At 38.4% G+C, this 25,254-nt stretch overlaps 2 protein-coding genes across 2 annotated transcripts; both read right to left on the bottom strand.

Moving 5' to 3' along the window:
* Positions 1 to 6,387: 6,387 nt before the first annotated feature.
* LOC122669826 (mitochondrial import receptor subunit TOM9-2-like) lies at positions 6,388 to 6,973 on the bottom strand. Its single transcript, XM_043866686.1, has one exon. The coding sequence runs from the start codon at positions 6,951 to 6,953 to the stop codon at positions 6,627 to 6,629; it is 327 nt and encodes a 108-aa protein (XP_043722621.1). The 5' UTR covers positions 6,954 to 6,973; the 3' UTR covers positions 6,388 to 6,626.
* Positions 6,974 to 14,028: 7,055 nt separating this feature from the next.
* LOC122669825 (calmodulin-binding protein 25-like) lies at positions 14,029 to 15,077 on the bottom strand. The gene has a single exon (XM_043866685.1). The coding sequence runs from the start codon at positions 14,971 to 14,973 to the stop codon at positions 14,284 to 14,286; it is 690 nt and encodes a 229-aa protein (XP_043722620.1). The 5' UTR covers positions 14,974 to 15,077; the 3' UTR covers positions 14,029 to 14,283.
* Positions 15,078 to 25,254: the final 10,177 nt, after the last annotated feature.

Genomic DNA, 25,254 nt, shown 5'->3' with positions numbered 1-25,254 from the left:
ACAAATTGACTACATTCTCATATTTTGACAACCCTGTTCTATGGATGAAGAACTAAATCCTACTCTCCAATGTGCAAAAGAAGTTCCAAACTTAAATCAGTCACAAAGTAGTGAAAGCCCGTTGGGGATTTTTGAGGGATCAAAATGCTGAATTTCCTACTCAACCTCCATTGATCAGCAATGAGTTTTCCCTTGGGAAACATGAACTTGATAGTCCCTGTTTCAGGAGACCTGAATTTCAATCTTGCTATCATGGGTTCAGGCAATGGCAGAAGTGATTTGCTTCAACTGGGCTTTCCATCCTTTCCTCGTAATCAGTCGGCAACCTACTCTTCTTTTTCTGAAGATGTTTATAGTAATATGCATGGATGTGAGGATCAGGGTATGGGTTTCAATAACCCATCCTCTCTTGCTCTGAGCCATCACTCCAAAATCAGAACTTACCTGGCTATTACTTTTATTTCCCTTCATCTGTTGTCATACAGAACTACTACTACTACTACCACAACCTTATTGATCATAATCAGGTAGGGTTTAGGAGTGTTGACCCATTTCACCCCTAGGTTAATGTTGTCTCTACCCCGGCTGCTCCTTGTGTTGATCCTTCCTTTGCCAACCCTTGGTTTCCCAAGCCTGATTCTAATCTTTGATGTCTGGCTCTGAGTCCAACAATTCCTCCATGCCTAGATCCTCTGTTCCTGCTTATCCTGAGTCTGGCCCCAAGCCTAAGTCTTGTAAAAGGAAATTCCCATCTTGTGATTACTCAACTAACCTTGCTGTGCTTGAAGTCTATAGTAAATTCTATCAAGACCTGATTTCCCATTGAAACCCCACTCTCCATTAGCCTGCTCATCCACAAACTATGGTGTGTGAGATGACTACTGAGGAAGACTCTCTTCATTCCTCGGTAAAGAAAAGGCTGATAAAATTAGTAATGAGTTTGGAGGAAGCAAAGTAGCAGCTCTGAAGGAGTCCCACACCACTTTCGAATTTTTGAATTTTATTCTTCTATGCCTTTTTGTGTGTTTTTTTATGGTGTTCTGTAGTATATATGCATTCAATTTTATTTACTTGATAGGCGTGTATGCTGCATCTTCTCCATCTCTCTGATCCTGTTTTTGGTAGGAGCTTTTGTCTTTTCTTCACTCTCTGGCTCCGACGTAATAGGGGAATCTGTGAATGCGCCTGTGATGGATACGCAAGATTCAAAGGAACAATTAGAGTAAATATTCAACAAACTAAGAGTTTTTAATGTCTCAACTATTTGCATTCGCAAAATTTATCACCACCTTTTGTGTCAATGCTTGTTTTGTTTGTGATTATTTATTTTACTGAATAAACATCTATTATGTAGATGAAGATTTTCACCTGGTAAGACTTGGAATAACATCATATATATCTTGTGTTCGTGTAATATGATATTTCTTATGGTCTCTCCCATTTATTTTGATTGTTTTTATCCCTTGATTCTGCACAATCACCACTCTTCATTCAAGTTGAGGGATTCTCAATGGTGCATTTTTTTTTTTTTTTTGAGCAACTCATGAGCGGGCAGTTAAAGGTTTTTGATTGCTTTGCTATGGTGTTGGGGTTTGGAATCCATTTCCCCAAAAGTGCCTATGTTGAATTGGAGAACATGATTTGGAAGACTTAGAGAAGAGTGCATGACTTCGAGTGTGTTATCAATTGATCATTAGAGTCCAGCCCCTAGTTAGCAAAAACATGTTTAAAACTGCATTGTCGTATTTTATAGTTTTAAATGCGTATTCCCATTTTTTTTTTTTATGAAAATGTAATCACACAAACCACACACCAATCCCAAAAGGTTAACCAACTTTTAGGATCGTAGAATGGCGTATATACACAACGCAACCACACTCACACATCAGATGTGGGACTAAACACACACACCCCATTCTATGTTTTGATGAAAGTGTAATCACACAAACCACACACCAATCCCAAAAGGTTAACCAACTTTTAGGACCGTGGAATGGTGGATATACACAACTCACACCACACTCACACACCCGAAGTGGGACTTAAACCCACACACCCCTTTCAATGCGTATTCCCATTTGTTTCTCAAAAGTGTGATAAAAATGGCAAAGCGGCCGTTCTTTCCGTTTTAAATGTGTATAAAATGCATTTCCATTTTTTTTTGACCTCCTTTTATACAGAGTTGTTTGTTGTCCGCACAGATTCACTTTAATGATCATCTCTCTCTCTCTCTCAAACTCCGATCGACCTGATTCTTTCACTGATGTAAGGTTGACTTGAAAGCTACATTTCTCACGATATCACCTTTAACTTATGCTCAATGCACGAACCCCAAAATTAAGCTACAAACGGATGCATCTACTGAAAAAGGTTTCTAATGCGATGCCTCCGAACTCCAACTGAATATGCATCACTCCATGAGTGTGTTGGCTGTGTTAACAAGAATGACCATCACCATAGCCAAGCGACATTGCTCAACAAGAGTTGGGGCATTATGATGTATGAATTGGGAATTGATATTGGATGATATTAGTCCGGAGGTGGAGTATTATAAAAGATAATGAGAACAAAGAACCACATGAAGGCCAAAAATATAATGATGGTGATACAAGTAACTTAACACGATTTCAAGGTCTTGCAAATTAGGGAAGCAGAAACTAGTATACATTCCTCACTGGATATGAGAAGCGGCACCGTGATCTATTTGCATGTCTGCTTAGTTGATAGGTCATCGTTCTTCAATCCTCACTACTTCTCTCATTCCCAAAAGTGAAGATGATTTGTAATATATTTCTAGCAGATTACTCAACATGTCTAGGGTTGAACAAGATGCCATTTCCACCCACAATGGTTTATAGTTTTGGTTATTAAAACCAGATTTCAATTATCATAAAAGAATACAACAAATCAAGGAAAGCAAATCAATGAAGCAGAATTTGGGAAAATTTTCCCAATGAAAATTTAAAACTAGCTAAAGGGAATGTGGACAACCTGTCAACAAGATTTGAGGACCAAATAAAAGCCATGTGGCAAATAAAAGGCACTCAAAAGGTGCATTCTAGAGATAATCACTCGACCTACCAGTCTAGAGGACCTTTCTCTAACAAGGAAGATACAATACTTTTGATCATGTCAGAGATCTCTTATCTGGTTTTGATATAGCATCTTACTTCAACATTTAAACCAGCCCTTTTCTCCACTACATCAAGTTCTTGTTCTTCTTCTATTTTCTGTTTTTTTTTACAGCAACCTTTAAACCAGTCTTTTCTCCACTAACCTGCATTAAGTCACCACCAAATCACCGCTACAGCTGTTCACATAGACCCACACCTTCACCCATTCATCTACCATCACACCCATAAATATTGAACTGCTTTCCACAGTTTATATTCTGTCTACCATACCAGAACTCTTTCCAGTAATTATAATTCACATTCAACTTCACACAATCCTAGCATATTCCAATAATCACCCGTATTCCCTCCAAACCTGAATGCGATACGTATCAGGCCGATACATTCAATACATATCGAGACTTACACTGGCTGTGATTCTGTCTGTATGCACAGTTGCACATAGTGGATTTGGATTCATTTCGAGGGGCAGAAAACAAATCCTGCAGAGGTACGCAGCATCAGGTAATAAAGGGATAGAAAGATAAGAGAGGCCATGCCATGGATTAAAGGCAGAATTATCCCCAATATCTCGCATCAGAACAGAACCCACAATAGTGCATAAGTCTCTGCTGATAACAATTGCAATCAGGTGGATCGGTGGAACTGTTCCCCCTATCTAAAACCTAGCATGAATATTCCAAGGGAAAAAAACTTAGTCCAGTAAGTAGATTCTAGATTTCAAATATTTCTGTGGTATAGCTTCAGAATTTGATGTTTTTCTTGCTTTTATTAGTTATAATCCTATAATTTCTTCAGGTAAAACCAAACCCCAGTACCTAATGTAAATGCAAGCTATATTATAAAATTATAAGTTGAAACTTTCTTTTTAGAGTAAATTACTCTGACTTCCCCTTACCTTTCTGACAATTCAGCGAACCTCCCCTATGTTTCTGTCAATTACTAAACCTCCACTACTTTTCAAACGTGGATTCACTTAGGCCCAGTCCGTTAGTATTTTAAGTTAAAGGCTAAATTTGGAAAACGAAGGAAACCTGACCATAGTATCTATTTTTCCCTTTAGGAAGTTACCCTATTGCCCTTAATGAATAGCTAATTCAATCCCAATCCCATCGTCATCTTCTACCTCCCAAAACCTCTCAACTCAGCCCTAACCTGCAAATAGAAAGGATTTATCTAAAAAAAATTCTTGAATCACACAAAGTTTGTAAATGTAACTTGCCTTTGAAATCAACCTCCCAATCGTTTTAGAATCGGATCGGATTCACAAGAGGGGGGTGTTACTCACCGACTTGAACCCTAAGCCGCAGCAACGCCGAGTCGGAGGTGGGAGACGAGGAGGAGGTTGGCTGGTACGTGAAGGATAGAGCGTGAGTAGACAAGGAGAGCTGTGAGAGCAAGGGGGAAGGAGAGCCTGAAAAGGGATTTCGTTTCTTCGATTATATCTGGGATTGTTGGGTATGTGAATGACTGTCTTTTCTCTTCTGGGGCCAATGGTTTTGGCTTGAGAGAGGATGAAATCTGCAGCAGCAGAGTAGTCAGGGTTAGGGTGAGATGATTAATTCGAAGATACTGTTGGAATCTTGAGAGTAACGCTGATGAATCCTCTGGCAAGGAAACAACTACTACTGTCGATGTGAATAAGAAGAAGAATAGAAGGAAAATTAGAAAATGAGGAACTGAAAAGAGAGAGAGAGATCGAAGATACTGTTGGAATCTTGAGATTATCGCCGATGAATCCTGTGGCAATGAAGCAACTACTACTGCCGATGTGAATAAGAAGAAGAATAGAAGGGAAATTAGAAAACGAGGAACTGAAGAGAGTTCCATATATTCCCTCCATATTTTTCCTACACCAAGATTAATCTAAGACGTCCTCACTCTGGTACTAGGTTTCACCCACTGATTACCAGAGTAGCTTATAGACACTGGTCAACCCATTCCCTTGCTGGCAATGATGGAAACGCAAAATGAAGAAACCATATTACAGAGTTCACAGTTGTTCCTTCCTACTTAAAGTGCACATGAATGAGACTCAATGGACTAGTAATGAATATTTTAGAATACAACATTAAACCAGTGTATCATGATATATAAAGCATTAGTACCTTTTGGATAGGAAACAAAGTGAAAGAAAACTAGAAAAGGATAAGCCCAGGAAATGTAGAGGGAAAAAAAATAAATGAAACTAGGAGTCTAGGTCTAAGTGTGACATCTTCATGTTCTTCGTATTGAATTAACTGAATTCAAAAAGAGATGAGATGTCTCGCCACTTCTTCCTCCTCTTGTCAGATTAGTGTCTTCGACCTGCTCAAGAGATGGACTTGGTTTTCTAACTGACACCCAGAATTATCCAAGATTTGGAGTTGCTTTTATAAATGTCACAATTCCATCTATGAATTCGAGGTGGTTAAGCGGCCAATATATTTATCTATTATTATAGGTTTACTATTTAATCATTAATAAAGTAGTTTAGAATCCATGCTACTAATAAATGAAAGGAAGGGAGAGAGTAAAATGTGATAGAGAAATGTGTGAGAATTGAGACGAAAAAGGTAAGGGTGTTTGATTGGTTCGGTTCCGATTTAAACAGTTCGATCCAGTTCATGTAGTAATTGACAGATTTCGAAATCAAACCAACCATTAATCGGTTTCCAGTTCCCTAATTGAAACCGATTACTAATAATCGGTGAGTTATCAAGTTTTTCCTAACTACTTTTCTATTCTACTTCAAAAAACCAACTTTTTTTAGCTCTTTTTTTTTTAATATATAACCTACCATGAATATTTTGGCTACAATAAAGCAGGTAGAAAGGGAGTGACATGAAGTAAGAACGCTACTTCTCTTAATATAGTAGATCCAATAAACTCCCCCAAATAACAGTTATAGATTAGACTACTAATCCTAATGAAGCAGTGGAGGCTCTGGCATTTGATTAAGGAAATGAAACTTTCTAAATTTCCTTTTTCCGAAGCTCTTAGTATTTAAGGACACTCATTAATATATGATATATATGTAGATTGCTCATTGGAACTTACAAGCGGGGTTGACCTTCCAGTTCTTAAAAAGTTTCTACATTGAAGCTGCAGTGCAAAAGAGTTCGCTATGATTTCAATAAGATTAAATTTGAGAATGATGACAACGAGACAACAATAGCGATCTTAATCCAATTCCGGGTGCGACTTGCAACCTCATCTTCGAAGTCACCCAAAACTATGGAGAAGAAAGAGATGTGGATTACCTTCTAATATTTTGAAACATTTTCAAACCATAAACCAGAGAAATCACAAATTCCATTCCGTCACAAGAAAAACAGATAAACCCTAGAAAAATCCGCTTTTTGTATTGAATACACCACAATACCGCTAAAACCCTAAAACCTAATCAACCCAATACAGAAAACAATTATACTAAACCCTAGATTATATCTGAATTATGCAACGAAACCCTATAGAGGACCAAGCTTCCCTGACCTGAGAGGATCATAATCATCACTTGGGAGGAGAGGAATGAGAAATTGAGGGGGTTCCGAGCAGACTCGCTTGCTGCATTTCAAGCTCGTTCAACTGCTGCTCTCGATCCATCTCTATGATGAGAGGAACCACTAGTATCAGAAACGTTGTTCCTGCAATCCAAGCTGCTTTGCCGGTGCTCTTGAGGAGCTTTTTTGTCACAAATGCTGCATCAGAGACCACTCGCTTTCCATGATACACGATTGGGGATTGAGATATAGTGCTGGAAACCCTAGCTAGGATTCCATCGTCTCTGCTTTTGCTTGTCCATGGTAGAGTAACTCCCCTACTGTTTTGAGACGCCATGCGAAAAGAGGGAGAGAGACACCAGGAGGTCCGGGAGACCGGGACAGCCAGATAGAGAGGGAGATAGAGAGAAACTTCTTCGGGCGATAAGAATGGATATTGTAGATTCAAATAAGATGCTTGTTACCGTTGGATTTTTTATTTTTTTTTAAAGTAAAGTGTTACCGTTGGATTGGAAGCCACGAAACACAAGCATTATACACCCACATGGTTTAGAAATCTGGATCCAAATCAGATTAAAATCGGCGGAATCGGCTTATAAATTATAAGGGCAAGAGATCGCCATCTCGGTCTCGCACACTGGTCAATGGGAGTACAAGTGCAAGCATCTCATTGGGTGGGATTTTCACTTTTTCATAGAATTTTATTTTATTTTATTTGATAAAAGGCCTTTATTAACAGGGAAACACTGTTCCCAAAGCATTAGCAAACAACAAGAGGGGGAGACGAGAGCCAAGTTACAGAATACTGAGAACCCACTGCCAAAGAGGATAAAGAGTCAGCAACACTATTAGCTTCCCTAAATACATGCAAGAACTGGATATTCTCAAAGAGGGGAACAAGAGAAAGACAATCAGTTAGTATAGAGATATCCTCCATGGGACCGCCACCGAGTGACCCCTCAGCAACATGATCAAAAGGAGGTTATCGCTTTCGATAATCAAATTCTTCAATTCTAATAAAAAGGGCTACCGGTCATTGCTTTCCTTGCTGCAAGACCTTCAGCTACCAGCGCGTTATTCTAGCCAATACCTTTGGAGAAGCCACAGATAAACATTGAAGAGCTGTTGCGACAAACTCTACCAATGCCCGCCATGCTTGGGTTCCTTCTACTGGCACCATCGACATTAAATTTCAAAAAAAGAAAACTAGGCTATATCCATCTAATTAGCCGAACCGGTCTATGACATTGAAGTGAAAATGCTGAACTGCTTCTTATGCACTGGTGATAACCCGAAGTAGGATGCCATTGGGGTTAAATGGAATTTAACCTTTCCATAGAAGTAACATGGTATTTTTCTTGCACTTGTGTGTTTAGGTGTAGGAGCCACGTGGGCCATACGGCCAAGTAGTGTTAATTTCCCCAAGTTATAGATAGATTAACAAAAATAATATAAAAAATTTGAGAAAAAGAATGTTGCTTATTTGCTTGGCTTTTGCGTGCAGACACAAACACCAAAGCATGCAAAGTTACCACCCACCCCCCGTGAAATAAAAATTTTCATCCATATTGATGTTGCTCTGCTTGCTCTCATTGGTCCCCACATGGGCTACGCGACTAGGTAGCTATTTCTTGCCTTAAAAAATTATAGTCAAAAAAGGGAGAAAGAATGCTACCTAGTCATGTGCGGTGCGCGACACTTGCGCCTAGACACAAGGTTATGCAAAATGACCATCGCACACCCATGTAAATGTGAAAATCCCTGAGGGCGCAACAATCGTTTTGCAAGGTCCTGTGTCTGAATGTAGGGGGCGCACGCAACATGCAACCAAGTAACATTCTCTTTGCCATAAGAAAAAAAAAAAATAACATGGCATGACATATATTGCACTGGGTTTCCTTTCATACATGGTGAAGAGAGAACCTCTTAACCCATAAAATGTGATTTTGTGATTGATTTACAAAAAATATATTTCGACCATGAAAAATAGGGGGCGAGATTTAATGATGGCATTTATTATTTCAAGGGTGATCACCTTGAATGAAGGGATTCTCTCTTCACATTGAGTGGAAGAAAACTTTATCTAGAATTGTGTTAGGGGAAGGGTTTTGGTGCTCGATAAAGCACAAAGCCATTGGATGGGGGATGAGGGTCTACTGTGCATCCCCTCAACTCCATCCGATGATTGTGTGTATTGTCGTGCATCATGCATGATTGCACACACAACCTTTTTTGGTATACAACTAAACAAAACCTTCAAAAATTTTGTTTGCTTTCTTCAATAGTAACCCCTATTTTTTTTCCTTCTAACTGAGAAGAGCTCCAATAGCCTCAGTCCTCACTTAGAAAAGCAGAAGGAAGAAATTAAAAAAAAAAAATAATGATGACAAAACACATTACTCATCCTGATCAGGTTTGACTCACCTAACCCATCAAGTTTTGAAAAATGTGAGTCGAGTTGAAAACCTGTTTTTTCTAACTATGCTTTACATACCATATATGCAATATGAAATCAAGTTTTATTAATATTAACTAAAATTATTATCATGAAAGAAAATTTTAATAAATGATTCAAATATAAAAGTTACTTGCAATTTAAAGCAAATTTCATACATAAAATGCAATATGAATGGATCATTTTGATAGAAATATAAAATGAAACATAATATGGTTTTCCAAATTCAAAGAAATATAGAATAGTATATACCGACACTGGCCCAACAACACAAGGCTTAATTTTGACTAACCTAATCCCTACCTCAAGTATTTGTTGACCCAACCAAGACCCTACCCCCACGGATCGAGAATATTTCAAGTCCAATATTTAGTAGTGTCAACCCACCTCAGGTTTGTGCTGGCCAGCCCAAGCCCAAGCCCAAACCAAGATAAAAAGAATACTCCAAAACTCATTATCAAGTGTGTTTGTTTTGTATCTATCCATCGTGGGCTTAAAGATACGATAATCTCAGCCTTATCCCAACTGAATGTGGTCGACTACATGGGTCCTTGCAAAACAATGTAAGGAAAATGATTGAAAGTAAACGAAATGAAGAGACAAAAAAAGAGGTTTGTGATCGTTCGACCTCCTATGAAGATGGAAATCTCGAATAATTATCACCTCCAATTCGTGGGCACCTACATGGATCTTTGCAAAACAATGTAAGGAAAATGATTGAAAGTAAACAAAATGAAGAGAACAAAAGAGAATTGTGATCGTTTGACCTCCTATGAAGATGGAAATCTCGAATAATTATCACCTCCAATCCGTGGGCACCTCCAATTCCTCTAATAAGGGGGAGTGAACCCCACCTTGGGCAATGTTTTCAATCAGGGGGTAGGGTGATCATTTCCACCCCATATGAGAAATTAGAAGAAACATCCATTCGAAAATCCCACCCTCCAAGATGCCTGTGTAGGGGTCACGTTCCCTCACAGGGAACACCGACCCTATTTTCATTCTACCCGATATGCATTGCCCTCAATCGGGTCCAATCTTTACCCTGCTTTTTCTTTTTTTTCAAATCACATTTTTACCCTTGGATTGTACTGATCACTCGATATGGGATCACTCCAGAAGGCCAGAATCGATATTGGCACCTGTTGAATCCATACAAATCGTCGGGTTTGGATCGGAACCCGATTCCTCATACCATCCATGATGGGTAATGCTAGTGGGTAGTGAGTCCAGTGACAACGCCCTCTGGCCTGTAGCAACGTGACGAGTGCGTTAAGGAAAAGAAGAAAAAGTCAAAAAGTTGGTCTTCTCTTTAGAACTTTGCTACATGAGTCGGGTCCACATAAACCCGCTCAAGTGACCCGTCCTGTAGTTATAGCAACGTCAGGACTGCGTAAGGAAAACGTCACACTTAAGATGAGGACCGTTTAGTCAAAATGAAGGAGCCACGTTAACGTTGGGAAACAAACAAAAAACACCATAAAAAGTTGTGAAAAAGGATCTAACAGTGAGTCAGAGTACACGTCAGTCCCTAGACACTGACAAAACGCCTCAATGTCTGACTGTTGACTTTTCATCCTCTTCTGACAAATCCCCACAACGCTACCGTCAACGGTCCTCCTTCTAAGACTGCCACCACATATATGCGCTGCAGCAACTAGAGAGGAAGGATAAGATTAAGATTAAAGATTGCTCAAGTGCTCAAATATTTCTTTCTTTAATCTTTATCGAGGATTTGAGGAGGATTTTAGGTTATGTTCTTTTTAGTTTTAAACTTATCTAGATATATATCAGGTTTTCTTAATCCAAAATCGAGGTTAATTAATAAATGGGTAAGAGATCGTTGGTTAGTCATGTAATCATCCTCGCATGATTCCAATGAAAGAAACCATGTGCTTCTATATTTGGGGGTTGGAGGAATTTTTATCACCTTCAATTCGTTGTTCGCTTCAATTCCCTTCAATTCCTCATATAGGAGTTGAAATGACTACCCTATCCCACCTTGGGCAGTGTGTTCGGACAGAGAATAGGGTGGTCATTTCTGCTCCTATGTGAGGAATTGGATGAAATTGGAATGGACAGGAATTGGAGATGATAACAATTGGCATAGGAGAGCATTTATTCAAACAATGTTCTTTGTCCCATAATTTTACATATAGCTATTAAGAAGTTTTTGCTGATTTTAGTTTCAGTTTTGTTAATGGTTCTCACTAATAGTTCTGGACCCAAGTGAAAGTATGAAATTAACTTATTTTTAGACTCAATAAAAAAATTATATGATGCTTTTGGGTAGGGGTGCAAGTTTGGTCCTATCGGTTCAAACTCACTTTGAACCCAAATTGATCCTAGACTGAGATATCTAGCCCTGAGGGTGAGTTAGGGTTGAAATTTCTAGTCCTAAGCCAAGGTCGGATTGGACCAGGGTTGAGGCTTCAGGTTGAGCCCAGTTCGGTTCAATCTGACCTTGTTTTAAGTTATACATTTAAAGTTGTGTGATATGTATAAATGATAATACATTTTATTACAATATTATTTTATATAAAATTGATAATTTTCTCCCCTGAACTAGCCCAACTCTGGCTAGTCCATGCATCTCTCCCTTCCCCACTCCATGATTAGGTCCAATCAAGGTCAACCCATACCAATCCCGAGGGCGAATTAGGATTGGATTTTTCAGGTCCTAAGTCAAGATCGTGCCAGGCCTGGGCCAAGCTAAAGAGACTCAAGGCTGGGTTGGGATTTTAAGAAACTCAACCCAACCCGATCCTATTGCAACCCTACTTTTGGGCTTGAATCATGGCATCTAGGCCTACATTGTGATTTAAGAAACAAAGAACTTTTAAAATCAGCATTGGACCAATGAATGAACGGTTTATAAGTTCAAATTTAAACGATTCAATTTGGTTTCGATTTTCTTTTGACTCGAAACTGAATCAACCTTTTTTAACCGATACGGTTTATGTATTATGTCTCCGCTACTCCGCTCCCTCTCATTCTCCATTTGCAGTAGCACCCTGGTCTGGGTCTGGACACAACGTTAATTTTCCTTTTTTCTCAAATTTATTATTTTGGGGGGTTTAAGTAGGGTAGAGAGATACTTTGGTACCCCTACACCATGACACCCCCAACTTCGGGTAGTGGGGTAAATTGTGGAGTCACATGCATCATGCATGCCGCTATCGTAGACGACCATCAGCATCAGCCCCAAGCCATTATCTTCTTCTAACCACACACGTACCCTTCCTCCCTCCCCCCCCCCCCCCCCCCCATCAGGCGATTGTGTCTCCGCAACTAATGCATGGATCAGTCAACAGAGAGAGCCGTACAACCACAGGTACAGTCAACAGCCCCCCATATTTGACTCTACACCCCTCCTGTCCTGCCCTGCCCTTGGGTGCTCACTATCGTCACCTTGGAGTCCGCCTCTATTCTCTTTCCCAGCTTTAATGCCTACAACGGTGACTGTAAAAGTTGACTTTCTTCCCATCCAACAGTGTAGATTTTGAGGTCTACCTCTACATTCACTCCCCAGGGTCTTCCCTTTATAGACTCCCTACTGTCCCGCCATTGTATCCCAAACAAAAAAAAAAAGAAGAAAACACCCATTTTATTAAAGGTTTAAATTAATCCTTTAATTAATGGAATCAAACACCTAACCCCGCCTTCCCTGCCGTCACCTAATACACAGTACATCTTTCCTTTCTTTATTCCTCAACTATTATTCCTCTTCAATTAATTTAATCCCTTGACCTTAGTAAACGTTTGGTTTTTTAATATTCCCATATCTCTTATTTTCGTCCTCCCCAAGCAACACACAAACCTTAATAAGTTCTAGAAGCTTGATATTGTTAAATAACACTGAAGCTATACAAAAATGGGTAAGGGTTCACAACACTACTATCCACATGGAATGGTATCTTTCACACCCAGCAAATGGATTTACCCGAAGGGGACTATCTTGGGATTTTACTCACTTGGACATCTTTTTCTTAAGGACTAAATTTTAAGAATGAATTCTCCCCAAATCTCTAACAAGTGGCAGTAGAACCAAATTTACGACGGACCACACATGATGGTCACATATATCTAAGGGTGTAAATGAATAGCCAAAATCCGTTTTCGTATCTCCTTGTTCGTATTCGTTTAGCATTATTCGAATCCGTTCGAAAGCTAAACGGATACAGATGTGGATACGGATAGATTATAAATATCCAAAAAACTATATTTACATGTAAACGAATAAAATATCCATGTCCGTATCCATTTAGCACTATCCAAATTTGCCCGATAAGCTATCGGATGCGAATGCGGATGTAAATGCGGATATAGCATTATTCAAGCCAAATCCAACCCGTTTACAGCCCTACATATATCCACTGGGCTTTAAGGCGAATTTAAAAAGTTTGTGAGATATCCATTACCCCCTCCATGGTTATGTTTATCAAGCTAGTTTCAGGATCCATGTTTAGGGTTTTGCTTTGATTTATAGAATTAATTTCTGCTACCAACTTGATCCAATGTATACCCTAAATAGATCAAACAACTAAAAAGAAAGTCGCAATAAAAAATAAATAATAAAAAAAAAAAAAAAAGAAAAGAAAAAGTAATCCAATTTAAATGCAAAAGCTAAAATGGATTCAATCCACTGTCTAATCGCTTAACTGGGTACCCCCACCCCCCACCTCCCGAAGCAACAACTCCTGACAAAAATAGTAAACACAGAAAGATTTATCAGACTTTAGTAGCAGAATATGTACTAAAGAAATCTTCAGGGCCGTTATATGATTTAGCATGATTTCACAATGCAGAGAGCATGTTCTTGGTCACCTCTGAGTTCTGACCACTCTTCAGATCTGATTTCAAAGTTGCAGACACAACACCCCATTCTGTTCATACCTTAAAAAACCACTATTCCCACATTTCCACTGCAACTACAATTCTATGTACAATAGGCAAGAACAGAGAGAATGACAAAAATGCCAATTAATTCACTATATATTACTATAATGCCACTAAAGATCTGACACAAAGAAACCGGGTAGGGAAGCCTAACTGGGAGTAAAAATATGAACAAAGCTTCCCAGTGGAAATGATTCAGTACAGAACGAAGTACGAAAGAACAAAATACTACCGGCCATAAAATAACACCCCCCAAAATAAAAAACAAAAACAAAAACAAAAACAAAAAAAAAAATAAAAAAAAATCTCCTCCTTACACAACTCCTCGCCATGACTCCAAGGTAGGGAAGCTCGGGAAGGAATCAAACTCTAAACCTGCGCCACCATCCGCAACCGGCGCAAATGAGACATGACCCGTCGCCAACGTGGGACCCATAATCTGTTGTTGTTGCTGCTGATGATGGTGATGTTCCAACAAGAATGCGGACGTGTCGAGAGTAGGCAAGCAGCTTTGGAGCCGGGTCCCCAGGCGCTGGGGCTCTGGTTTTAACACCGGAGTTGCAGTAGCGTCGACCGGCAGGTGTGGGTTGCAGAACCCAATACCGGTCACTTGTTGAACCATCTGTCGAAAGTTAGCTGGATCGGCTGTGATGAAAGTCGTCTGTGACCGTTTTGAAGCACGTGACTTGCGCTTCGAGATCTTTCCACTGGCGGTGGTGCCGATCGTGTTCCGGCGTTGCTGCTTCGGTGCCGTTTCAGGGTCCGATCCCGATATAGTCGATGTCGGTGTTGGTGATGGATCGGACTTCACCAGCTGGAGTAAAGCGCTATTGTTGTTGGAATCGGAAGTTAGGGTTTTCGACTCGTTGGACAGAGATTTCTGAAGGGCTTTGGTTAACGTTTCAGTATCGCGAAGAAAAGCATCGGAGATCCATGAGTCTGTGAAAGACGGACGGAACACCCAAGGTTCTACTAGACTCGCTAGGTTATCAGAAGACGCCATTTTTCTCTTCTATTTCACACGGGTTTTCTGCTTCTGTCTCGTGATTTGAATGGAATGGGGAACGAGAAAACGATTTACAACATTTTCGAATGTTTTTCAAGAAAAGCCAGAAACTGAGGAAGACGAAGATCTCGCAAGAGTACAAAAGGGCTAATCAGATGATGATTATGGCGGGAACCGATTCAAATGATCGAAGCAATGAAGCAAAGCAGCACACCAAGAGTGGTTCAAAGAAGTAACCAAAACAGGGGAAAGCAACCCTGAAATCCGCGAGAAACACAAAAAATTAAAAGTACCTGAAAAACCAAAGTAATCCCAAAACCAGAATGAACAAATCCAGTTACAAAGGTTAATCAACCAGAGACACAAACCCTCAAAGGAAAAGCAAAAAAAGCTGAAACTGTCAAGTAATTCACTGAAATCAGATGTGTTGAGTTCAATTTGTAAGTAAGCAGAGCAACTCAATGAGAGAAAGAAATGAGGATTTGAAGAAGCAGAAGAAGAAGATGACAAATATGATACAGTAGAGAAAGAAAGAGATAATGAGAGCGAGAGAGAGAAAGAGAAGGTAATGAGCATTATGCTAGATGATGAAAGACAATAAATAGGGCGGTGGAACGAAACCGCGTTCCTCGGGCCACGTGTAATTTTTTCGATGTCGGGTTAACTCGTGTGGATTGGGAACTCGGTAGTGTAGTTAAACTTAAAGTGCCTCTAATAAAAACTACGAAGTTAGAAGTACTTTTACTATCTACTCTAGTGTAATAGATTCTGTGCTGTGCTGTGCTGTGCTGTCGTTAAGGGCCTCCCTAATGGTTAATTACAAAATTAGGGTGGTGGCCCTGGTGGGGTCACGCCGCGTCATGAGCGTCGACGACGGGTAAACTCACTTTACCCCCGAAAATTTCGATTTTGGATTTTTTATAAATCGGGGCCCACTTGAAATTCCATAATTACCCTCATTGTTTTGTTTTTGTTTTTTGAGTGTGAAAGAAGGACCCTCCCTCATTGTTTATTCAAACTAGTCAATTAAGATCAAGTCGGTGTTTTGAAAGGAGGCTGTTGGTTCGGGCGATTGGACCATTCGGACCACCATATAGAAGCCTACAACTCCCATGGACTCTTGTTGAGAGTATGTGAGAATCGTGCCTAAGCGTATCAAAACAAAATCGAAATCGTTTATCAAAATCAAATCGAATCGTTTAAACTAGAATCGGTAGATTGTTTAAATAAATGGTCTAGTTATGATTTAAAAAATACCACCGTTTAACTAAACGGTTGGATCCAATTTTAACCGATTAATCCAACGGTTTCAGGCCATTTAATCCAATTACAATCAATTATAATCGTTTAAATCAAACATCAAAATATTCAAAACTTAGCAATAGCAACTATTAAGTAGAAGTACTAACCACTACTAACTCACTAAGTCACGTTTCTTTAATAAATGATTTTCTTTTTTCAAAAAAGAAACACTAATAATTTCATAATTAATAACTAATTACTAATAACTAATTAGTATTAGTAAATAGAAGGTAAACCGTTTTCTACCCAAAAAAGAAAAAGAAAAAGAAAAAATGGATAAAAAGTGATTGAAGGTACAATATTTTCATGGGATCCATCGACCATTGAAGGTATTTACTAATTAAAAGAAATGGCACTATAGGCTACATCCCATTTTCTATTAAAAAATGCAGGAGGTTTGGTTTTAAAACTATTAAACTATTTAGTTAATTAGGGATGTTATTCATAATCAGCTAACCCAAACCGTGTAAAACCGTTTAAAACCGTGTATAACCATTTAACCGAAACCATATAACCGAAACCGTTTACTAAACGGTTACGGTTTTGGATATGCAACCGTTTAGCTAATGGTCTGGTTACGGTTTCTACCCTCAAACAATCAAAATCGAACCAAACCAAACCGTTAAACCGAAACCGGACTGTTTAACATCCTTAATCATGCCATTAGCAAATAACAATGGTTTTCGGATCCTGGATCTATGAAATCCATTGATCCGTATCACTAATCCAAATTGAAGACTATATTTTTTTCCTTTTTGCTGGTTTTGTTTTGGGGCATGAGGCACCTAATAAGGCCTTGTTTTACAGTTTATCCTAATTTATTTGCCTCATGGAAGGTCAGGTGAAGTTTAGGCTATGTTTGGTATGCATTCTAGGAATAGATTCTAGATTTAAAACATATTCTAAAACGAAAAAATTGAGAAAAATAAGATTATAGAATGCATTCTAAACCCATAATTTATCTTGAAAATGCATACCAAACATACCCTTACATTTCGGGGGTAGATATGACACAACCTTCCCCCCCCCCCCCCACCCCGACCCCCAGCCCGACCCCCACCCACATCATGTGTCGAACTTCAGTTAAGCAGAGTTCATCATGTGGTTAAATAAAGCTTTAAGAATACTTAAAAAAAAAGTTTGAATAGATGAAAGTTTTGCAAAATAATTGAAAATTAATAGACGATTGAAAGCAAAAAGGAAATTATAACACATGAGAGAGATATATGATTGATACAAATGGGACTTTAACTACAACTACAAGAGACAGTGTCTTATGGCACAAGACCTGCTTCCATCGACAAGGCACCAACCAACTGAACAAGAAGTTGCCGTCACCTCTAAATTTTGACAAGTGTCAAACTAAGCCTGACCTATTATATCCAATAGTTAGAATTACCACATTGTGAAAACAAGTAGGTCATGAAGGAAGGGTTTTTGTAGATGAACTATGTCTCCCCCTCCCCCCTACCCAACCTTTTTCTGTTTTTGTTAAATTTTTCATAAAGGTGCCCATTTCACCATTTGGCTGTTGGCTACATTTGAATTGAAAAATAAGGTTCCAAATCCAAATTTGACAAGAAGTTTTGGATTGAGACCCTCCCATTCCCTAGGCCTAAAGCAAGCATCACAAGGTGTATAGTAAGAAAACTTATATGAATACAGATGTTTTTTGTTTCTACTTTAAAAATTCAAACTTGAATGAATTTGGATTGGAGTTATCTTTTTATTGTATAAGCTTACAACAATGGAATTTGGATGATCTATAGACCTTGAAAGATAGGTATCCTTCATGAAAACAACCAAGGAAGATGAAGGTAACAGCCAAGCGATGGTGACTTTGAATGTGAAAGCTTAAGTCAATTGCATCTGGAACCATATATGTTTCCAACCATGGTGGAAAGATTGAAAAAATGGAGAGTAAATTGGTCTTCAATCATCTATATAAATGAAACAGACCAAAGGTCAAACTCAATTATATATGGACCCCAACAGCCCTACATAGTCATTCTCTATAGAGAGAGAGATCCAAAAGGAGACATTAATCACATTTTTTTTGGAGGGTACAAGACATTAATCACATTATAATGGAAAGGAAAGGTTTTAAGGATTAAGGGACACAAATGGCATTACATGTGATTGTTCAATCATCAAATTCAACATGGAAAAAGCTATATGTGCAATAGGAATCCTTTGGACGGCCAAGATCCATTATTACAGTGGGGACCCACTCCTAATGTGAATGTATGACCTACCAATCAGCTGGAGAAATCCTAATTAGGGGTGCAAGTTTGGCCTTGACGGCCTTGGCCCGCCCTGAGCCCGAACAGGGCCTCGGTTGAGATATTTGGCCTTGAGGGCGGGTCAGAATTGGAAATTTCTGGCCCTGAGTTAGGGTCGGGTCTGGCTAGGGTTGAGGCCTCGGGTTAAGCTTGGCCCGGCCCGGCCCGACCCGACCTTGATTTAAGTTATACTATAAAAAATATATTGATATAATATATACATTATAAACTTTAAACGATACCCGTATTTTTTTTATGTAATATATTATATATAAAGATAATAAGTGATCAAATATATTTTATTATAGTGTTATTTTATGTAAAACTGATAATGTTCTCCCCGACCAATTCCATCCCATGCATTTCTTTCTCCCTCCCCATGATCAGGGCCAATCAGGGTCAGCCTGGTCAAACCTTGAGGGCGGGTCAGGATTGGATTTTTTTAGCCCTGAGTCAAGGTCGAGTCGGGCTTGGACCCAGCTAAGGGGACTTAGGGTTGGGCTAGGGTTCTATAAAGCCCGAACCTGTTGCAATCCTAATCCTAATTGTTTGTGCTGCACACAGGAGCATTAAATGCTACTGTGCCCTATCAGCAATGACTGATTCAGTGTGACTAGCTAGAGTAGGATTAAATGGAAGACAAAGCATAAATGAGAATCTCTAATAAAGGCTCACTCAGTGGTGCTTTAAAAATCTTATCTTCTAGTGCTTGGAAATGCATCATTTTATTTCAATGCAGGGTTTTTTGTCATCAAAATGGTTGAAGTAAGAAGCATAGTTGGAAAATCAGGTTTTTTTGACTCTGACTTATCTTTTTCATAATTCGATGATTTGAGAGAATTTGATTTGGTTAGGGCAAACCTTTTTTTTTTCTATTATTTTATTAATATTTTTCTTCTTTTTCTTTTTTTTCTCTGAGTGAGAAGAGACTAAGACTATGGTTGTTCACTAGTGGGAAAAAACCAAAGTGGTTAATATCAAAGACAACAAACAAAAATTCAAGGATTTTCTTTAATTTTTTAGATTAAATTTATGATCTATGAATAATATATGACCCAATAATAATAATAAAAAAAAAACTAGACTTGATGAATCTCACATGACTCTAACAAATACAACAACTCAATGAACACTCGAGCTGACTCAGTCTTCATAACTACTCATTAGGTTTCAATTTTTTTTTTTCTATGGTGACTCGACTAAGGTGACTTGCTCGAGTTAAAACCTGATTTTTCAACTATGGTGAGAAGTTCTAACCTTCTTTTGATTGTCCCTTGTTTTATTCTCCAAAGTTATTAGACAAAAAGGCGAGTAGCTCTGAGCAAAATTCCACAACTATGAATGTTACAAAGATAGAAGGGGGTAGAAAAATAGAAGAAATTACAGCCCCCAAACATACAGGTGTCAATGGGTTCAGATCATAATTTATTAAGGTTGCAATGAGCCCAAAACAAAATTTAAATGATAATTATTAATCAATTTTAATTTTGCAAATGGAAACTAATCGTAATTAGTTTTACGTACCTAGAAACCTCATCTCCAACCTTTACCCCGGGAAGCACGATTTGTAATCTTGATATTGAGATCAAATCAATGTATCAAATCAAGGACACATTTTCCCCTGTTTTTTTTTTTTAATAAAAATAAAATATTTTATTACCATTTTACCCTTGTCTGTACAAGTGGATCTGATCAGTATCAGGATTGGTCTTGACCGATACCAACCTGAGACCAAGATTGTGAAACTTGCTAGGGAGAGAGGGAAGATGATAACAAGGAGGCTCGAATCCAAGACCTCCTAGTAGGGTTGCTTCTATGCTCCACGCATCTATCAACTGTGCTAAGCAGTTGTTCTTAAAGAAAAAAAAGAGGAGGGGGGGAACGTAGAGACCACACACATGCGACAGTCAATGAATGCACTCGTTGGTATCTCAAAGGATGAAATTTTCACGTTTCATGGGAGGTAGGACGATCATTTCACCCCTACTGTATCTGAGCATGGCCTACTCCAAAACATTTTCCCCCCAAAAAAACACCCCTATTACACATGCTTATGCAGATCAGGCGGGAATTGAAATAATCAAAGACTTTTTTTTGGATATCTCCATGTTTCCCTCTCATACAACCAGAGAAAGCGAAGGTTGTTTTGGATCTTTGTGAGCTTGGATTCGGGTTACGGTTTGGAAGGGCACCGATCACATTCTCGTGGGTGGGGGGACGGTAGGGTAGTAGGGTTTTTATGACCAGGCAAAGTTTGAGTTTTCCACCTTCCATGGAACCCGAGAGTGTGATAGAGTAACACAAATCTCTCCCAAAAGCTTGCAATTCTATCCAAGCATCAAAGGTAAAGCTAAAAAAAGCATGAGGTGATGGTTCTACTGTCGACAGGTATCTACCAACGTGCAATGAAGGATCACCCACGTCGACGATTGACTTGAGCTGACCTTTGTCGTTTTTGCTTGGTCTAGGTCTAGCTATGTGTCACGGTTAACCTTGGTTTTTGGGTTTGGACTAGGACTAGGTCTGATCTGTGGGGTATGAAAATGTTTGAGTACATAACAGTTTCTTATATGGAGACGGGTGGAGACAGATCTGACCCCTTCATGAGACGTGAGTTTCACAATTTAGAGACAAATCCCATATTTCCTTGCAAGGTTCAGATTTGTTTCCATCCGTCTCCATGTGGGGGGTTGATCTAAACTTGAAAATGTTTATATTTGTAATTCATTTAAAAAAGGGGTCCCATGATGCCTCCGAACACTTTACTCATCCTCGCGTAGTCCATTGCTCTGGTAACAAAATGAAGTGTTCGTTACAAATGGTGGAGAGATTGTTTTCTAATTCGAACCCACAGCCATTAGATCGCAATGGAACAAAATAGGTGCAGAGATTAGAAGGTGACATGGATTCCGATACTATTCGGACGATTCACTCAATTCGCATTGAAAATATTAAATCTATGCCACTAGCTGAAAAGGAAATTTAAAATTAGGACAAGTGGATAACCAAAAGAGTTTCAAAATTTAAAAGTAAAACTTAACTGAATGATCGGAAAAGCTGGACCGCACTGGGATGATGATCCATGCGGTCTAATCAGTGGAACCTTTTCAAAGTTAAAGAAAGATATGTTGTTGTTGTTGTAGTATTTCCTGGAATCATCCACTGGAATCCAACGGTTCATTCTCAACAACTAGTCTCCTCACTCGTTCCCGCGAAGAAAACGGTGTGCGCCAGCAGTGATGTCATCAAATCACGTGGTAATGATGTAATGCTGACGTGTTGCTGATCTAGAGAAAGAGAGAAAGAGAGAAAGAGAGAAAGAGAGAAAGAGAGAAAGATGGATGGATTTGATAGTTGATGCCTACACCGAAAGCTCTGGCTTAGTAGATGTCCCAAGCAATCTTGTCTATTTTTTTGATAATTCCCAGGCAATCTTGTCGCCCAAGAATTCCGTTAACTTTCATGCAAACTTCGGCTTGGATCGGATATTCGGATGGATCCGGGAACGACCCAACTTAGGGCCATCAGGCCATGGGTTTTAGCCGTTAGCCGTAGGAGCTAAAGATCCATGGTTTTTTAAATACATCTGAGCGGTAATTGTAAGTTGTAACATAGTTTAAAAATTAGACTACCCAGACCGGATGGTTGAACCTGGTTGAATTAGAGTCGCATCCCTTTTGGTTCATTCTAAAACTGGAATTAAATGGCCGAAAACCATTTGGTTTGGTTCAACTGTTCCCTCCTCCCACTGAATTTTTTTTTTTTTTTTATTGGTTGAAACTTGAAACCAAAATGAACCAGAACTGTGTCCCTTTTTTAAGATTTTGGCCAGTTTTTTTCCCCAGTTTTATCATTAGATGACATTGGTCGGTTTATAAAATTCAAAATGAAGCCTATAATTATCGGTTTGGTCCATGGTTTGAGGTATTGGTATCATATCTCTTGTCTCGGGTCAGTTTTGCAAGTGACCGATACCATATGAGTGATACAATACGAACAAGGGGTAGAATGGTCAAAAAACCCATTTTAAAAGGAGAGTCAAGGGCAGATTTGTCTGATACGATCGATTCGTGCTGATACCAATCTGATATTGTATCGGTTTCCAAGTTAACCGATACTGTGCACTAAAACCTTGGTTTGATTTCTCATCAATTGTTTTTACTGGTTTATTATTGGTCCATTCTCAATTATATATACATATAAATCAAAAATCAAAATCTATCAGTTTTTTTTTTCTTGGTTTCAATAAGATCGATTTTTATGGGTACCAAACTGACAGTTCTTAGAGACTCAAAACCAAAGTCGAACCAATATGGAATATGGAGTTTGGTTGGTTTTGTTTTAGTTTTTCAATTATCCAACAGGCTCGCGAGCTGATTTTTGACACCGGTACTCCAAAATTTTATAATAGAGGTTTTTTTTTTTTTATTGAATGATAAAGCTTTGGGATGCCTTCTTATACACCACAAATATCTACCAAGTGTAAGTTGGATGGAGCCAAAATTTATGGAGGCATCTTAGGATTATCTACTCCCATGTCAAATTTCAGTTTAAAGAAATCCGCCATGTAAAAAATTAACTTTAACATATGAAAAATAGTGTATGCATGGTTGTACCCTGGAAAGAAGGTTGGGGGGGGGGGGTTATATATGCATGTCAATACTTGGAAGGGTATTATTGAAACTTATTAGATCGTGAAATTTTTGACAAGTGACTAGTCCAAATCATCTCCTATCCATTGTTCAGAATTATCACATTCTCCTTCCACATGCCATAATATGAAGGATCTGGTCCTCTATGTCCTAATATGTAGATCAGGTAATAAACAAATTTCTTGGGTAGGCTTGTCCAATTTTCCTATTTAATTATAAAATTGCAGCTAAAATGGAATTGATCACATGTCAAAATAGAGCTTGAAAGATTGTTTGAAATTTGATTGAAAGAAAGCGGGAAACAAATAGATGATTGAAAATAACAGGAAAACTGCCAATACATGGGAAGGGTATATGATTGATTTGCTTTGGAATGTTTTCTACTTCGTACAACAAAGATCAAAGAGTTCATGATGAAACTCACATATTCAAGAGTTCAATCATAAGGTTATATCATGATGGATGGAGAGATCTTGAGGGACAAAAAACTTTGTTGTATATTGATAGGAAACTGCTTTCCTTTTTTATTTGAGGACCTTTGTTTTCTATGTGTACTTTCCCTTTTATTTATGAAAAATAATTTATTCAATACATTATTTTTTTTGTTAAAAATTAGGAAAAATTTCATTAAAATATAAAGTATTTGAGATTTAGTTGTGCATGATGTTTTATGTATTGATGTATTATTTTTGGGTTTTGTTTAGTACTCTATTGATTGCAATGTCGAAAGTGGAAACTAAACCAATTTTTGCATTTGTTTTCTTTATTATTCTGGGTATGCTTGGACACTAAATTTTGTGCATCCTTATTTATATTTTAATGAATTCTTTGTTAACGTTTAAAAGGGGAAAAAAAAGAAGATGGAAACATACAGTCAATAAATATTACGGGTTGATTTGACTGGTTCGACTCCACAGAAGAAATCTAAAGATTTATTTTTCCCTTATTTTCTTTGATATGTATAGTAGGTACATGCACCCATGCGTACACAATACACACAAAGAGACATGGAGAATGTTATAGAATACATGTCATTACAAAACCATGGCAATAGCAACCATGACCAAAATTGACATTTCCTCCCCTTATTTTCTTTTGGTCATCCCTAAAGTGGTGAAGTTAGAAATTACAATCTTCTTTCAATTGCCCTTTGTCAAATTTCCAAAAGCTATCTAAGTCAATGGTAAAAATGGATTTTTATCATTACATCACTATTAGAACTATCATTGTCTTGCATGGTTTTCGAATTGATATATGAAATGACAAGATTTAACTCTCATAATAAACAAGAATTTTCTCTTGATCTGATTTGTTGATATGTCAGCCTCAAGTATACCTAATTTGGTTTAGGTGGACCGATCTCACCCTTTATGAATTAGTTACCCGACGATGTGGGATTTAGGTCCTTACCTGGTGTATTTTCTAGTTTCTACATTACTTTAAGGGAAGGGAGAGTGATCTTTATCTCTGTCCCTTCTTACAAAATAAGAGGTATAGAAATTTTTTACATGAGGAGAGAGATAGATACATGGGAGTAGGACAGGCTCTCCGACAGAGTTATTTTTCCCTCAATTTAATTTAAATTCAATCATCTCATAAGTTCTGTATATTCCTTTTCTTTTTTTGTTTGGGGTGGGTCACACAAAGAAAGAGGGAGAGGGACACTTTTGGTGTGCGGTAAGCCAGCAAGTGGCACCAATGGTGATATGAGACAGAGCATCATACAGAAAGGGCAAGGGGGTCATTCCAAAGGGGGAAGAGAGAGATAGATATAGAGGGCACTAGCTTATGGTACACTAGTTGTGTGTCCAGCCTTTAACCATAAATAAATTATGAAAAAGAAATCGGGCTCGGAAGAACCCCAATATGTCCAAGTGAAGGTTAAGGTCTGTACATCTTTAGTTGTTCGTCATTGGGTAATTAAAAGAATTGAGTAAATAAAGATTAAAAATTTTTTAGAGTAAATTATATTATGGGAAAAGGAAGCATACATCGCCTTTGTACAAATTCCAATATACCTCTCTCACATAATAAATAGTGGG

The sequence above is a fragment of the Telopea speciosissima genome, chromosome 7, assembly GCF_018873765.1.
Source record: "Telopea speciosissima isolate NSW1024214 ecotype Mountain lineage chromosome 7, Tspe_v1, whole genome shotgun sequence".
In the NCBI taxonomy this organism is placed as follows: domain Eukaryota; kingdom Viridiplantae; phylum Streptophyta; class Magnoliopsida; order Proteales; family Proteaceae; genus Telopea; species Telopea speciosissima.
Note: the sequence above shows the minus strand (reverse complement) of the source record. Positions and strands in the feature narration are given on the sequence as shown.